This window comes from Bos taurus, chromosome 11 (assembly GCF_002263795.3).
Source record: "Bos taurus isolate L1 Dominette 01449 registration number 42190680 breed Hereford chromosome 11, ARS-UCD2.0, whole genome shotgun sequence".
Lineage (NCBI taxonomy): Eukaryota > Metazoa > Chordata > Mammalia > Artiodactyla > Bovidae > Bos > Bos taurus.
In genome coordinates, this window is record NC_037338.1 from 15733688 (window position 1) to 15751681 (window position 17994).

A 17994-nucleotide genomic window follows, 5' to 3' on the forward strand; every position below is an offset into this window, starting at 1 on the left:
TGGGAACTACCTGAATGCAGCCAGTATGTGTTGTTCCTCCCCGAGGTTCTGCATTTGTACATGTGTTCACTTTCTCCCCACATTGCCCCCCTCCCCTCCTCCTGCTCATCATACACTATTTTTGGAGAGAATACGACATCCTGTTGAAATCTTGAAAACCCACAAAAACCTAAGGACTTCAAAGCTATGATGTAACTCCAACTTCATTAGCCGAGCTCTGCCTTCTCTGGTTTTGTTTTACAAGTTGGACATGTAGTCAGAGCCTTGTTGGGAATGCTGCCTGGGTGGACCTGGAGGGCAGGCAGTGCGGTCCCTGGAGGCCTGCCAGACAAGTGGTATCCACTGTCTGCTGCCCTTCTACGAGTCACCACCTGTCCCAACTTTCTGCCCCTGAGTGCTGCTCACCAGCCTGGGCTAGTTTGCTAGTTTCCATTGTTTTCCCCAGGACCATTGCTTGCTTGAATGGACTGAAACTGGTTTGTTCTTTAGTTTCTTCTGATTGCTCCTTCCTCCCCTTAACATTTATTGAGAGTTTATTTGCAACCTGTACTATACATTGGTATATAAAGATGAATAAAATACATCTGTGTTTGATTAAAATATATAGTGGAGGCAGCAGAACTGTGTAGAAAGTGTCATGGAGTAAAGGGGATGGTTGGAGGAACTCACTAAAATTGAGGAGACAGGAGGTTTCATGGTGAGGGTTCTCTGGGCCTGTTAAGAATAAGGAGTCCTTGAGTGTGCCTGAAGGATGGATTTAGAGTGGTGGGAGGGGACAGAGAGAGATTGTCCGAGGTGAGAACTAGAACGTCACACGTATCATGTTGGGGAGGTTGCAGTCTTCATACAGGGGAGAGTCGCTGAAGGTTTTCATTCAGAGTAATGTGATCAGATTTGTCTTGTGAAAGTGAAAGTCACTTAGTCGTGTCTAACTCTTTGTGGCCCCATGGACGACCCCATGGACTATACAGTCCTTGGAATTCTTCAGGCCAGAATACTGGGGTGGGTAGCTTTTCCATTCTCCAGAGGATCTTTCCAACCCAGGGATCGAACCCAGGTCTCCCACCTTGCAGGTGGATTCTTGACCAGCTGAGCCACAAGGGAAGCCAAGGTGACTCTGAAAGCCATTTGGAGAATCTTGTAGAGGCTGAGGCAGGGGAAGGCAGAGTGGCCCCTTAGATCTGGGCTTTGCCTGCATATTAGGAGTGAGGAGCCAGGTGGCCCTTCCTGCACCATTGGCCTCAAAATCGGTGCGCAAAGCAGAGTCTTTCATTCTAAAGTCTTGTCAATGCCACTGAGCAGGTCTAACTTCAGGATTCTGCCCCTTGGCCTCTTCTGACCTTGGCTGACTGGAACATGAGATGGATCCTTGCATTTGTCATCTCCATGGTGCTCAGGTGACCCCGAAGCCAGGCTCCTTTGCCTGCTGGCCTGATTTAAACCTGCCAGAACCTTCCCAGCGTGGCTGACTTCCCTGGGTCAGGCTGCATGGATGTCTGGAGTGTTTGTCTCACCCAGGGCTGATCTGGCTCAGCCCGTGGTCATATTCTGTCCCTGCCCAGGCCTTGGTGTTACAGGAGGACCCATGGCCTCTTGTAGGTGGGATCTGTGCCGTATTCTCAAGGTCTTCGTGCACGCCTCACCCTTACAGCTGTTCCCTGAGTGTCCACTGCAGACATCTCAGTAGACAGTTAAAATTCAAATGTAAAAAGTTCAAAGTATCTTTTAAGTTCCTTCTTACTAAGGGAAAAAAAAAATACAAAAAAAGGCATTGGAAGGTTAAGTTTTATAAAGTGCTCTGAACAGTGATAGGGTGTATGAAGACTCTAAAAATGCCAAGGAACTCTTGGAAATATGCTTGTTTGCTTGAGTGTCCTACTGATTGTGTACTGATGTTTCATTCTGAGGTTTTAGAGCCCCCACTCTGAACAGTCCCCACCTCCCAGGTTCTGTGTCAACAACAAGGGAACTGTTTTATAATGTGGCTGTGAAGCACACCAGTGCTCTGGAGCTGGGCATCCTGCATTCAATTAACTTTCCTATTTCACACCTCATCATTGCAGTGTGGCAAAGCTCTCCCTGGCCTTTCAAAGCAGGAGGACTGCTGTGGAACTGTGGGCACCTCCTGGGGCTTTCACAAATGCCAGAAATGCCCCAAGAAACCATGTAAGTGACGTTTCATCATTCTTTTGCAAGTTAATGTAGCATGTCTGTTTTCTTATGATGACTGTTTTAATGGTGAGACATTAGACTTCAAAGAAATCACATTGAATTGTAGAATATAGTACAATAATTTGCATTTCCAGAAACCTTGCAAGTCTGAGAAAGCTTTCATATCGATTTCTGCTTTTTAATAAACATAGTTATCGGTTGCCTTTTGTTCAGCCGGATTACTTTAAAGAAAAAATCTTTTAAAAGGGGATGTGCTATAAGTAGGCTCTATTTTCTAAGATGAAAGAAAAATAAAGTCTCTTTTAAAATGATAATGAAATGATAATGAAATGATAATGAAATGCTGCTATAAAAAATCAGCAGTTGTTAAGTTTCCTTAAATGTGTATTAATATCCACAACTTCTCTTGTAGTTTTTATTACGCTATAGGTTTTCAAATTTCACTGAAAAGAAAAGTAAAATAGAGAAAGGAATGATTGCTGATTTGTGAAAGAGAAGCTTAGTCAGAAGGACACAGTGCTTCCTCCCTTTTCCTCTTAGTCTCTGCTGTTAAACTATCACATTTTTCAAGACATAAATCTCTACTGACATCTGCATGCATTGATTAGTCTATAAAATTTGTTTTCCAGAACCTATTGATGTGAATAAATCCAGATTTACATCTTTCTGTTACTTTCTCCCCAGTTTTTGAATATAGTGTCTGCTCTGGATAATTGATTCCTAGTACTTTTTAGAAAGACAGAGGTAGCTGGGTTTAAGTGGAGCTTTCCCTCTTCTTGTCATGTTTTTGCCAAGAAAGCAAGTGATATTTTTATATGTTGTCATTTTTTTTTAATAGTTATTTTTTAATAGTTTATGCTGCAAGGAGTTTCTCATTTGCTTCCATTGGATAATTTTTATTTATCCTTCGTTAAACATCTGTTGATCTGAATGGTATTCTCAACTGCCTTTTAAAACCTGTTCAGTCTAGAAACTGCCCCTAAGAATCTCCTTTGGTCTGTCTTGTATACTATTCTTCCATCATCATAAATGATTCTTATCTCTCAAACTTGTTCTCTAAATCTTTTGATGTTTAAAGTTAATTTAATTTTACTTTTTTCCTTGATAATTGCTCCTATCTTCCTTTAGAGGAATAATTTTTGGAAACACCTACTGAAGTTTCTGATAATTAATGAATTATTCATATAGAGGGGGAAAAATGGAGAAGGAAATGGCAACCCACTCCAGTATTCTTGCCTGGAGAATCCTAGGGATGGAGGAGCCTGGTGGGATGCCATCTATGGGGTCGCACAGAATTGGACACGACTGATGCGACTTAGCAGCAGCAGCAGCAGGGGAAAAAACCCCATATAAATAAAGACATTCAGTACTGAGACATTGTCTCCAGGTAATTTTCTCTGGGTTTCAATAATGATTAGCAATGCGATTTCCAGCAGTGGGTTGAGTTTGATGGTCCCACCTCACTAAAAGATCTATCTACATAAAATTATCCTGACAAGCTGACCAAAGGGACATCTAGGGGATGTTTTGTATGATTTCGAAACCATGGAGTTTAGGGTTAGGAAATGGCAACCCACTCCAGTGTTCTTGCCTGGAGAATCCCAGGGACGGGGGAGCCTGGTGGGCTGCCATCTATGGGGTCACACAGAGTCAGACATGACTGAAGTGACTTAGCAGCAGCAGACTTGAGTTTGACTTCCAGCTCTGTCATTTGCTGTGAAGTCTTACGGACCATGAAACAAATCTGTGTCTAAAATGTTGAAGAAGCATTGCCTTTCAAAAAATGTCTCCCCATCATTTGGGGGCTAAGTTTAGAATAGTATGAAGGTGAATATGTTTTCCATTGCTGAGTCTAAGAACTGAGGAACTGCTGCTGCTACTGCTAAGTTGCTTCAGTCTTTCCTCTTATTTCCAAAGCCCAAAGTTGCAAGACAGGGACAGAAGTGAAGAGTAAAGGGAATCACAGTATTGCATCATTTTCTATCTAGAATTGTACTATTTGGGGATAAATTCAATACTTTATATGGTTTTGTTAGCTCTATATTTTAATGTTGATAATAGTTTAAGTAGAAAGTAAAAGCACAAAGTTGCTATCACTTTTAACTAATGAAAATAAGGTCTGTATGGGTTGATCTAATGTATAAATTGAAGAGCAACATGGATTATGAATGAAGTAAGCTATTGACATCTTGACTTTTACTCCGTTTATGCCATCCTACCATGTAGTCCACTCCCAAGAAACACGCTCAGAGTCATATTCTTCCTGTGTCATTTAAAAAACTTTCTTTGCTTATTTTAAAATCATACTCATTTTGGAAGAGAGCAGACTTTTCTTGCGGAGAAGGAAATGGCAACCCACTCCAGTGTTCTTGCCTGGAGAATCCCAGGGACGGGGGAGCCTGGTGGGCTGCCGTCTATGGGGTCGCACAGAGTCGGACACGACTGAAGTGACTTAGCAGCAGCAGCAGCAGACTTTTCTTGGCTTCAGCAGCTAGGGTTTTGTGCTCCATGCTTCCCCCCACCCGCCACCACTCAGAGTAGTTTTCAAGTGGCTCTTATTTAATGTTTTGAAGGTTTTGTTTAGCCACATACAGAAAGGCCTTTCATTGTTGATCAGTTCTTACTGTGAAAACTTAGTTTTAAATCTGCAAATGATTTCATTAAAGAGTCTGTAATCTATTAAAAATGTACTTGGTATGAACAAGTTGCTTGTCCTTTAAACATTTTTTGAAGAAAATTAGCATTGAATTCTAAGCAGAGGAAGACTTTAAGATCATCTGGTCTGGCTTTCTGCCTTGAGGTAAATGACTTAATTTTTAAATGAGATAATAATCTCTCTTTTGACTTTGAACAATTCACGGACAGAGATCTCACAGTCTCTGGAGGTAACGTGTTACAGGGTGGCCTCGTTAAATGGGACAAGACTGGACATGTGGCCAAGGGGCTGAATGGGTGACTCCCCACATACTGATTTTTTCCTTTTAACCCACTATTTCCAGATTCCTCACTTTGACCATTTTCTAGCAGAGGAAATAAGGCAAAGAAAGGAAGTAATAGAGGAGAGGAATGAGAGTAGTAAATACTTAATGCTATTCCTCGGTGGTGAGAATAAAGACCATGTGTTGGGGCAAAATAATTTTATTTTTCAAAGGAAAATTTCCATTTTACTTGGAACTTTTTTGTTTTACTGCTTGTTTAGGTCTTCTAAGTCGTTTAACCATTTAGCCTATTTTCACGACAGTCCACTATTATCTTAATAAAAGAATACATTATTGCAGGAAGCAATGATATCTGTGCATACTTTTGTCAGGCCCTACGGTAGGCATTTTGTATAAAGTATCTCTATACTCCGCAACAGCCCTGACTTATTCAACAGTTGGGAATACTCCCATTGTACAGAATTCCATTTGGGACCCAGAAAGCTTGTCTTTCAAGGTGGCAGAGCTGTCAATAGGCAGAGCCAAGATTTGAACCTAGGTCAAACTGGTCCTGGAACTTATGCCAAGAAGTCTCTCAGGTATCACAGTAGGATGTCAAAATTTCAGTGGCTAGGGTTTTGTTGGTAAATTGGTGGCTTCAACATTTGACGGGTTGAATTTTCTGAGTGCTGGATCAGACAATGTATCAGAGCAGCTCTTTATATCTCCTAGCTTCCTTTAACACCTGTTCTTCTCAGCTGCATGGTAGAGAGAATCAGCTTATACTAGAATATGTGAGCCTATAATTAAAGTGAACATATAGTTTATTATCTAAACTGGGGAACTTTTCAGAGTGGAGTGGAGTGCTGTTAATGAACCTTGATGGAGCAACAGGTATCATCAAGGACTGTCCTAGGCAGACCAGGATGTCAATCACCCTCTCTGAATTTATAAGAAAATTCAACTGCCAGTAGTTAATCATTGGGGAGGAACTGAATTTTTTGGTAAGAGTCACTAATTAGAAGAAAATATAGAACAGTTTTATGGTTTTTGAATGAACATAAAGATTGACAACTAATTGAGATTTATGTCTGTTGCAAAACATGAGATATACTGAAAAACAAAGGAAAATGGATATACATTGGGTTGATATCTTAGAAGTAAGATCACTGATGCTTTATATCCCTTTGCTTATCACATACAGTAGTTTAGGGTTGTAAGAATTTAAGCATGTAACAGCATTGTTTCTTTTTTACAGCTTATCATGGGTATAATCAAATGATGGAATGTCTACAAGGTTATAAACGGGTTAACAACACCTTTTGTCAAGGTAAGATCAGCTGTGAATTCACTGGTGTATGAGCTCAACGGTTGTTTTGCTTTTAGAAACTTGAGTTTTTTTGCTGTGTTTTGCTCATTAACCCAGCTTGTGAAGGTCACACAGAGAACCACCTTTTGCTCACTCCATTTAGGAAAAAGAAGTTTAGTGTATGGTTGCTAGAATTACATCACTACCATTTAAACTTTATGGAACTTCCCCACCCCCACCCCCCATCTATTGGTGTTGAAATCCACGGCAGATTGGATTACATTATGGACTGCACGATCCACATGGGGTGTGTGCACACGTGAGCACATGCGTGTTCCTACAAGTATTACTTCTTTACTGACATATGATTGGGCCACAGAGTTCCCTTTCTTCTCTCATCAGACTGTTTCTGGCTACTCAAACTATTAAGGTATTAAATATCAGAGCAAACACATTTCTTTTTTTTTTTTTTAATTTTTTAATTGAAGGATAATTGCTTTTGTTCAATCTATATAGAAACATACAAGCAGTGGGACCTTCAAAAATCCTTTAGTTCAGTGTCTGTGCTTTATGAGTGAGGACATTCAAGTCCAGACTGGTTAAGTGACTTTTCTGTGGCCAAATACCGGTGCCTAGCTTATAGTACCCATATATGATAGCAAATTTCATTTCATTTACTTTGGGAGATGTTCAATCAGTGCTCTTAATTTCCCACTACATGTCTAGGATGAAGGTGGTGGTAGTAACTTGGAAATATGTGTACTTTGCAATAAACAGAGAAGGAGCTTTCAAGAGTCTTATTGAACCAAAATCCATATCAAAACGCAGCACATGTCCTCTGACTTGTGGTCTGAGACTCTCTATCCTTGACCAGTATGTGTTTATAGGGACAGAGCAGATTAATGTAGTGTTAACAATATTTAGGTTAATCCCTATCAAAATGGTTCAAGTCATGGGAATATCTTAATTATCTGAGAATTCTCTCAAGTGAATTGTCTCTTCAATATTGCATCTGTATAACTTTTATGATTTAAAGAGCTTTTGCTGACTTCGAAAGAATCTTCTTTTGAAATGCACATAGATATACCACGTCTTTAAAACGTTTTCCTTCAAATATTTTAAGCCCTCATTGTAGATCAAAGAATATTGGCAAAGGAGAGAGTGCTCAAGATGCTTTTTGAGAAACATCTGCAAACTTGTAGTACTACTAGGGATGTGGGAGTAGCAGATTAATCAACATTATGTAAGAATCAGTAGAATTTCAGATATCATTAAAAGTTCATACTGTATGGGTAGAAGGTTGAACTAAATGGGTGGAAGAATGAATAGATGGCTAAATGTATATTCTACCATATAAACCAAGTTGTTCGACTGAAGAGAAATATAAACCAAGTTGACTGAAGAGAAATATAGTGGCTACCTTAGAAATATGCCTTTAAATGTTTAGTCAACTGTCCTACAAGACTTATAAATTACTTCAAAAGCTAAAGTCAATAGCCTGGAGTTATAAGGAGGCATATTTATAACAACTACGTGCAAACCTTTTCTGTGGATTAGAATTCCCCATCATTGTAATGAAATGCTTTTGGAAGTACTGAGTTTCCACCACTTAGGAGTGATCCGACAGATCCCTAATAGCTGATGGCCCAGGATGCTACAGGGGGGATTTTCCTGAACAGTACGTGATGTTAAATGACTCTGTCAATTTATTCTGATAGCAGTATTATTCTGTCACCTGGGATAGAGGTGTTGTGCATGAGAAGAAAGAAATGACTGGTCTGTCACACAAATTTTAGACCATAGACATGTAGTTTCCTGAAGTGTTGCTTTGATTAGGTATATCTGGTCTCTTCATTAAGCTGTAGAAAGAGGACGATCCATATTTATACCTCAGCATTCTAAGTCTGCATGACTACTTGTTAGAAACTCTCCAGAAATGTCAGATGCTCCTAATTTCTCTGAATGTCAAATGATGAAGAGTTTACTCATTTTCTTGGGGTGGGATAGGATTTGGACATTATTAATCCCAATTAGGAACTGAAAGAGAGTACCCAGGATCACAGAGATAATGAGGAGGCCCAGCCAGGATTAAATTCCCAAGCCACCTCTGTTTCTGTGTGCAGCATGACCTCTTTACCAATTTTGTATGTATCTGTTAAGTATTACTAATGTAAATATGATATACTATCTGCTTTGAGAACTAATAGAAGTTAATGAAATTAATATTTGATTTAATAAGAAAGGATGGTTATCTAATATATTCTTTCTACTGGCTGGTTCAAGGTTTTAACAGTTCATGTTCAGAAAAATGCCACTATAGAAGTGGAAGTGAAAATTTGCAAGTAATCATTTGTCATCTCATTTAGCAAAATAAAGTGGAGAAGCCTTCAAGTAATTCCCTGAGGATTTTAGTCTTTTCCTTTTCTGGTTTGGTTGGTATGGAGTGACCTTTAACAAGTTTTGTTCATACTGAGCATATCAAATGGTTCCACCTCAGTCACACTGATGTTCAGTAATGCCGAATCCTGGCTTATGTTTGTCTTAGGAGAATATTTGCAAAACAATGTTGTACTTTTTGGCATGAATTCTGGAGTGAAATATCACAGAAAATTCTATTTCATGGTGCCTCAAGAAGGCACTGCTAAATTACACTACAGAGTAGATTGACTCATAACATCATATGACTTCATTCATCATAATCTATTACATTACTTTTGAGTGAAGGGCTTAATTTCATTCCCTTTGTGATATTGGCCACTAAACTTAGGTAGAACTTTCTCACATTACATATGTACACTTGGATTTTCCTAGAGCCTTGAAGCTCTTTATTTTGAAGTTTTTCAAAAGAAGCCCGTTAACCATCTAATTACTTGTGCGTTCCACATTGTTCTTAGAGTTTAATGTCTTCTCAGTTTACAAAGCACATTTAAAATTAAAGTGATTAATAACTAGAATTGCATTATTTCCTTCACCTAAGTGAATTAATGCCTGAAACAACTTTTCATAACGTGTACTCTGTAACAAAGAGCCAACTGTGCACAAGTTAATTTGAGAAGCTTTCAAATAATTGCCCTAAAAGTTGGATTTTCCCCTCCTTTCTAGTGGTGCTGCAATTATGTTTTCAAAGGAATGATTTATTGCATATACACACATGGAGCTCTAAAACCTGCCCTCACTACCCTCAACATTTATGGAATTGTTATAATTTGCTTCATTTATAAAAACAAATAATTCAATTAAAATTTCTGGTGGATATCTAGAGCAGCATTTGTCATTTCATTATTATGCTGAAGGTTTGATGTAGAATTAGAATTAAATGAAGAAATACCTCATGGCAGTGATCATAGGAACTCCTGTTTCATGGTCTTCCTTGGTGGCTCAGATGGTAAAGAATCTGCCTGCAATATAGGAGACCCAGGTTCAATCCCTGGGTCGGGAAGATCCCCTGGAGAAAGAAATGGCTACCCACTCCAATATTCTTGCCTGGAGAATCCCATGGGCGGAGGAGCCTGGTGGTCTGTAGTCCATGGGGTCACAAAGATTTGGACACGACAGAACACTTGACTGTCACTTTGCCATGAACTAAATGTGTTCTTAAAAATTAGGTGTAAATCTCACTTCTAGAGTTGGGTTCTGAAATTACTTGGGGACCAGTCTATTCAATGAAATCTTTTATTTAAAGCAAATATCTCTCTTAACATTCTAAAATCACCTGCCTCTTTCATTAGTTTATAGCTCTGAAATCAACCTACTGTTTTCTACATTTTTAGCATGTGCTGAGGTGCTATGGGCAATGCCAAAATACATAGCCAGACAGTGTCTGTGCTTTTAGAATCCAGTGTATGTATATTTCTTTTTCATGAATCTTGAAATCTTTAAAAAATATCCCATAGCCCGTAAACATGAGTTGGCGGGGCACTCCTGAACTACAGACTGAGGATATGTGATGAATGATGAATAAGACATCAGTCTTGCCCTTTGGATTCAGTGTAATTAAATCAGTTTGAATCAGCAGGATGTAATTTGCTTTGTTCAGTCATCCAACTAGCTGAATTTCAGCTCACTCCAGATGAGCCCGTTAAAGCAAATATAAAAGAGCTGTCCACATAACTTTCTTTTGGCTTGATTTTATTACACTGGTTGTTCTGCTCTAATAAAATAAAATTACAAAACAGATACACTAAGACACAATAATACTCTACTAAAACTTTCACTGCAGGACTTCTTTTTGCTAGAAAGTGCTCCGAGGTGCATCTGGAATTGAATTGTGTTCAGACCACAGAAAAGATAATGCACTCCCCCTAACCCCCACCCCCGCCCCGCCCAGGGGCATACCTCTGTCATTAAATGAAACTGACCAGTCTTGATGAATAGTCCATATAAGGAAGGTGTACATGGAACTTCTTGGTTATAAAGAGGTTGTCTGGACTGTAGCTTACATTTCAGGCCTCTTAAGTGAACATAAAAAAATTGCTGTGACTGCACTATGGTGAATATGTAGAGGAAGACTGGTCTTTGAGTGCTTTGCTGCTGCTGCTAAGTCGCTTCAGTCGTGTCCAACTCTGTGCGACCCCATAGATGGTAGCCCACCAGGCTCTGCCGTCCCTGGCATTCTCCAGGCAAGAACACTCGCATGGGTTGCCATTTCCTTCTCCAGTGCATGAAAGTGAAAAATGAAGGAGGCTAGAAAGTACAGGAAAGACCCTCAAGTAAACTGGCTTGGCTGGAGAAAAGAATTGGCCTGTGGTATACTGCTGGGTTAAAACAGTAGGGTGAGATACAGTGATACTTAATTTTAAGACCAGTTTCTTATTTTTTTAATGATTAATTGCATGCATCATTTGTAATATGACTTGTGGTACATGCTGAGGAAACAGTTATTGGATTTACACTTCTTTTAATGTAGAGATGTCCAAAGACCATTATGACAACAGCTTGCATATTTAAAAGAAAATGGATTTGTGATTACTTTCTTGGAAAAGAGATTATCATTTTAGAACTATTTCCAAAGGTATAGTTAATGGAAACAACTTTTTGGTATGGCTAATAGTTAAATGAGTTTATTGAGATGGTATCAGTTTTTTTCACCCAGCGTTGTTTCTTGTATCCTTGCTTTCTGGGTTCATGTTTTCTTTTGTGATCGGATTGTCAGATAAAATATAGGACGCCCAGTTAAATTTGAATGCCAGGTAAACTGCAAATAATTTGGGACATATATTTTTAAAGTATTAGCTTGTATGAAATTCAAGCTTAACTGGCTGTCCTATATTTTTACTTGCTAATTTATATTTTGAGATCACAGCCTTTAACAGTTCTTTAAGTGAGAATCACTAAGAAGTATATACTTTACATGCCTGAGAATATCTTTATTTTGAACTCATTCTGTAATGAGAGTAATCAGGTATACAATTTTAGGATAACAGTTATTTTCCAGCAGTACTTTTGACCTACAGAATACCACTGGATTTCTGACTTCTTTTTGATACTGTTTTCCTTAGTAGAGAATGGTTCTGTCTTTGGAGATCATCTCTTAATTCTTTATGTTCTGTAGTTTTACCATGATGTGTCTATATGTGGATTTATCTTGATTTTACTCAGTAGGCAGAGTGTGTTGTCCATCTGAAGACTCCAGTCTTTCCTCATATTTGAAAAATGATCAGATGTTATCTCTTCAGATACTGCTTCTCCACCGTGCTCTCCAGCTGTAACTCCTTTTAGACAAGTGTTGGAGATTCCGTTTTCAATGTCTCTCATAACACGTCCTTTGTCCTTTTCTCCTCTTGTCTCTTTTGCTGCTTTATGCATAAATACCTTAGTTCTGTCTTCCAGTTTTCTAATTGCTGCTTTATTATGCCTATCTAGATTCTACCCTATCTGTTACACTTTTTATTATAAGATTATTTTTCATTTTTGAAATCTCATTGTTTGTCATAGCTTATCTATTCTTATTTCATTTTTTAAAAATGTATTTATTCAACATTTTAAGCATGCTGAGAAGTTTAGCTGGATTTCAGCTGCTGAGGAAGGAGTGTTTTCATAGATACATTTAATTTGTTACCCTCAGTTGATAGTATCCTGGCTTCTCTTGGTGCTTTCTAGACAGTAGACCCAGAGTTTCAATGGCTTCCCTGTATCATGTATTAATATTTTAGTAATTCTTATATATTTAGAAATAGGGGTGAGTGCCAAAGCATGAACTTACTATGCTACTTAAAAAAAAAAAAAAAGTGTTCATATCAGGACTGAGGTTTTTAATTTTTTTATTTAAAGAAATCAATATCAGAATGTGATTTCTAACATATATATAATAAATTGTTTTTCTTTGTGAGTATAGAAAAGCTTTTCAGAGGACTTCAAATTATATAATTAACAGTTATCCTCAGTCTTTTTTTATCTGTTGTAATTATGCAGCCCATCAACACAAGTTTATTCACCATCTGGCATTCACGCATTCCTTTATTTTATGGATATTTAATGACAATTTAAGTGGGAGCACTCTGAGAAGTATATTAACACTCAGTTCATACCCTTAAAAAAATCACTGTTCTCACAAATAATTAAAAGGCATCATGTCAGTCTATAACATCAAGGCAGCATGTAGTAAGCACTGTAAGAAATGAACCAGATACTATGCAGTGTCAGAGGAAATTTCCCATTGAGTTGGAAAATCAAAGATGGCATTTACACCAGTGGGGATGGGTGAGACTTGTCAAGGTATTTGGGGGTGGAGGCAGGCTAAATTCAAAATCGGTTTGGTACAGTGCCTCAGGCTAGTGAGTGTCAGCTTCTTTCAAGGTTTTATTTTAAATACATGCAAAGCTGATATATTTTGTGAATTAACTTTTAACTTTTTTGATTCCCCCATTGACGTTTTTGGTTTCCTTCAAAGAGTTTGGATTGTGACCAAATATTCATGGATGTCTTCAGAGACATAAATGTTTCTGAAAAGTTAAATGTCTTCAGATTAGTACAGTTGCCCTTCTTATCTGTGGGTTCTGCATGGAGATATGGGGGGCTGCCTGTCTTACGCCCTTTGATGTCAGGGACTTGGGCATCTGCAGATTTGGAGATCTTCACGAAGAGAAGGGGTTCTGCAGCCAATCCCCCAGGGATACTGGGGGACGACTGTGATGAGTGCTCTGGATTCTTCCTCCCCTTTCCCCACTTACCCATCTTCCTCAATCTTCCTTCCCTCTCTCTCCCCCACTGCCTCTTTCAAGGCCCACTCAACTTGTTCTGGGCCTTATTGCAGTGATGGTGTCAAGGAACAAAGTAGACAGTGAAGAACTGTAGACATAATTATACTCTTAGTGACAGTGAGCCTGAAACATCTGGTACTAAAAGTGTGCTAAGTTCACTAGCACTCCAACCCAGCTTAACCTTGTTTTTGTTTTTTAAAAAACCTTTATATTGGAGTGTAGCTGATTAACAATGTTGTGATGGTTTGAGGTGGATAACAAAGCAACTCAGCCATACATATACATGTAACCATTCTCCCCCAAACTCCCCTCCCATCCAGGCTACCACATGACATTGAGCAGAGATCCCTGTGCTGCACAGACATCCTTGTTGCCAGCTTGACCCTTAACCTAAGTTCTTCCTCTGGTAATCCCAGATCCTCACCCGACTTTTCCCCAGACTTTCTCCAGAGGTGAACTAGCTGGGCCACCTGCTGCTCTAATGACTGTTGATTTTATTTATGTGATGCTTTTCTCCTTATGGTAACACTTGGATAAAAAAATTTGATAACTTTCTGTTTACTGAAAGTGAAAGTAAAGTCTCTCAGTTGTGTCCGACTCTGTGTGACCCCACGGACTGTAGCCCATCAGGCTCATAATAATCAATTTCCTTTTTGGTTATTATTGCCTACACATTTTTTTCTCTATGTATTTTGCTAGTGTTTATTGAATGCCTGTTTAGTGGAGTTGTTGGGTTGGGTGCTCCAGCTATGTCACCATTCTCACAGTAACCCGGTGAGGTAGTGCTATTTTTCTTTAAACTTGCAGTGAAACTGAGCCCTGAGTCTCCAAGAAATTAGTAATGGAAGATGACATACCTGGAGAGTGTATGTATGTATGTATGTATGGAGAGTGTATGTATCCAAGGGTCAACCTTGGCTGCCTGGGCTCCCCACTTTGGACTACTAACATTTATGTAGTAGTCTGTAGTACTTTTTAAGGTGGTTTCTATGTTATCAATTCCTGACAACAACTGCATCTGCTTGATACAGTTAGAAAACCATGGCTTAAAGCCTTGCTCAATAAGCAGCAGTGCTGGGAGGGATAGTAATGCTCTCTGATTCTTTTAGTCTTTAGGTTGTACTAGCCTGTTCCATGCTTTCAGTAGTTTGGTTTAGAAATCAGAGTTCTCCACACTTCATTGTTTATTTTCATAGCAAATTTTCTGGTTTTCAATGTGTCTTCTTTGTAGGTAAAGTGTTTTTCTCTTACGTTATTAGCACTGTGCCTTAGTTTTATCCTGAAGCCCTTAACTAGCAGAATGTTGGTGATCTAGAGGGTATTTATTTAACCTCGCATTCCTCTTGAGCACTCCTCCTGAGTCTCTCCCCTTCCCCTGCAAGTTAACAGTTACTTTGCTAAAACAATCGTGTGTTTCTCACGCTGCTGGGGACAGCTGGACAGTTCTGCTGACCCAGGCAGGCTGTGGATGATCTCAGCCGGGCTCCATCTAGGGTCTGTGATCAGCTGATGGTTGCCTTATGCTGGATGGTCCAGGACAGCTTCAGTTGGGTTGGCTCAGCTTTCTTCTCATCTAAAACTTTTCAGGCCTAGATTTGGAATTTACACAGTGCCACTTCAGCTGTATTCTAGTGGCTGAAGGAAGTCATAAAGCCAACCTACATTGAGGGAGTGGGGAAAAGACTCTACTTCTTACTGGGAGAAGCTACAAAGTCGTATAGACAAGGATACAAAGAGAGGTAGAGAATTGGGCCTATTTTAGAAATCATTCTGTGACACCTTGACGGTTTATGTCTTGCTTGAGAAAAAAGGAAATGAAGATCTTTATTTGTATTACTGGGAGGTTGTGCGTGCGTGCTCAGTCGCTTCAGTTGTGTCCGACTCTGTGCGACCCTATGGACTGTCGCCTGTTAGGCTCCTCTGACCATGGGACTTTGCAGGCAAGAATACTGGAGCCGATTGCTGTGCCCTCCTCCAGGGGATCTTCCCGACCCAGGGATCGAATCCAAGTCTCTTACATCTACCTGCTTTGGCAGGCAGGTTCTTTACCACTAATGCCACCTGGGTGATCATTTTATGTTTAAACTTAAGAGGCCATGTTGTTGGTGAAAAAAAGTCTGATATTAGAAATTATGTAGTTTATTACATAGTTAATTTTTGTTAGTAGTGTAACCAATGTATAGAACAGTGAAAATCCCAGTGAGTGAGTATCACAAAATGAACATAACTGTGTACTTACCACTCAAATCAAGAAATAGAAGATCCCCTGCACCCTAAAGCCCTCCCTCTGTCTCTTCTCAGTTTTTACCATATCCCCTTTTTTCAGAAGTGGTCACTGTGCCAACTCTTATAAGCATAGATGTGTTATCTTTTTTATGAATTTTCAAATTATCCACTATGTTTCGTGACTTCTTTCACTTAACAGATGTGGCCAATACTACTTTTTCTTAACATTCAGAACACTGACTAGTGAAGTGGTAATATCCATCGATGTTTCGATGTAAAAGCTTTTCAGTGCCTTTTCCTTTCATTCTTCTGTGATTTTGCAGTTTATGCAACATTCGCTACAGTTAGTGTTTTCTCTGTAGCTCCCTTTAGTTCCATTATCATAAGGGAATTGATTGTTGTGATGTTTCTTTCTTTCCCGGAGGAAAGAAGGAATATGGAAAAGGTCAGTTTTCATTCTAATCCCAAAAAAAGGCAATGCCAAAGAATGCTCAAACTACCTTACAATTGCACTCATCTCACATGCTAGTAAAGTAATGCTCAAAATTCTCCAAGCCAGGCTTCAGCACTATGTGAACTGTGAACTTCCTGATGTTCAAGCTGGTTTTAGAAAAGGCAGAGGAACCAGAGATCAAATTGCCAACATCCGCTGGATCATAGAAAAAGCAAGAGAGTTCCAGAAAAACATCTATTTCTGCTTTGTTGACTATGCCAAAGCCTTTGACTGTGTGGATCACAATAAACTGTGGAAAATTCTGAAAGAGATGGGAATACCAGACCACCTGATCTGCCTCTTGAGAAATCTGTATGCAGGTCAGGAAGCAATAGTTAGAACTGGACATGGAACAACAGACTGGTTCCAAATAGGAAAAGGAGTACGTCAAGGCTGTATGTTGTCACCCTGTTTATTTAACTTATATGCAGAGTACGTCATGAGAAATGCTGGACTGGAAGAAACACAAGCTGGAATCAAGATTGCCGGGAGAAATATCAATCACCTCAGACATGCAGATGACACCACCCTTATGGCAGAAAGTGAAGAGGAACTCAAAAGCCTCTTGATGAAAGTGAAAGTGGAGAGTGAAAAAGTTGGCTTAAAGCTCAACATTCAGAAAACGAAGATCATGGCATCCGGTCCCATCACTTCATGGGAAATAGATGGGGAAACAGTGTCAGACTTTATTTTTTTGGGCTCCAAAATCACTGCAGATGGTGACTGCAGCCATGAAATTAAAAGACGCTTTCTTCTTGGAAGGAAAGTTATGACCAACCTAGATAGCATATTCAAAAGCAGAGACATTACTTTGCCAACAAAGGTCCGTCTAGTCAAGGCTATGGTTTTTCCTGTGGTCGTGTATGGATGTGAGAGTTGGACTGTGAAGAAGGCTGAGCGCCAAAGAATTGATGCTTTTGAACTATGGTATTGGAGAAGACTCTTGAGGGTCCCTTGGACTGCAAGGAGATCCAACCAGTCCATTCTGAAGGAGATCAGCCCTGGGATTTCTTTGGAAGGAATGATGCTAAAGCTGAAACTCCAGTACTTTGGCCACCTCATGCGAAGAGTTGACTCATTGGAAAAGGCTCTGATGCTGGGAGGGATTGGGCGCAAGAGGAGAAGGGGACGACAGAGGATGAGATGGCTGGATGGCATCACTGACTTGATGGACGTGAGTCTGCGTGAACTCTGGGAGTTGGTGATGGACAGGGAGGCCAGGCGTGCTGCAATTCATGGGGTCGCAAAGAGTCGGACACGACTGAGCAACTGATCTGATCTGATCTGATCTGATAGGAGAGTAGTGTGGGTGAAAAAATGAAACTTAGGATCCATTGTTGTTGCTATATATTTGGGAAATTATAGTAGAAAATAATAGGTATGAACTAAGGCTGGAGTCAACCAGACTTGATAATTAAATTACTCAAAGTACTTAAAATGTTTAAAATTCTTTTAACTTACCTATCAGATTCATCTCAGAGCTGTGCTGTATTTAGTGATTTAATGCCAGAAATTGTGGGGGTGCTTAATGTGATGCTGAATCATGTTTTGCAGTAGTGATGATCAAAGCAATTGATATGTTTTACTGATTTGAAGGTGTTATTTTACTGTCCTAGAGATTCTCTTGGAACTCCTGCTGCTCTTTGTGGTCTAAATAGGTACAGTATTTTGGGTAAG

At 39.5% G+C, this 17994-nt stretch overlaps 1 protein-coding gene across 15 annotated transcripts in view; it reads left to right on the top strand.

Annotated features, from left to right (window-relative positions):
- LTBP1 (latent transforming growth factor beta binding protein 1) overlaps window positions 1-17994 on the top strand; it is a 456484-nt gene that overhangs the window by 260059 nt on the left and 178431 nt on the right. For all 15 annotated transcript variants that reach the window (XM_024998486.2, XM_024998488.2, XM_024998487.2 and 12 more), the window contains 2 exons: window positions 2064-2166; window positions 6349-6420. In XM_024998486.2, coding sequence (XP_024854254.1) covers window positions 2064-2166; window positions 6349-6420 — 175 coding nt within the window. The remainder of the gene's footprint in view (window positions 1-2063; window positions 2167-6348; window positions 6421-17994) is intronic.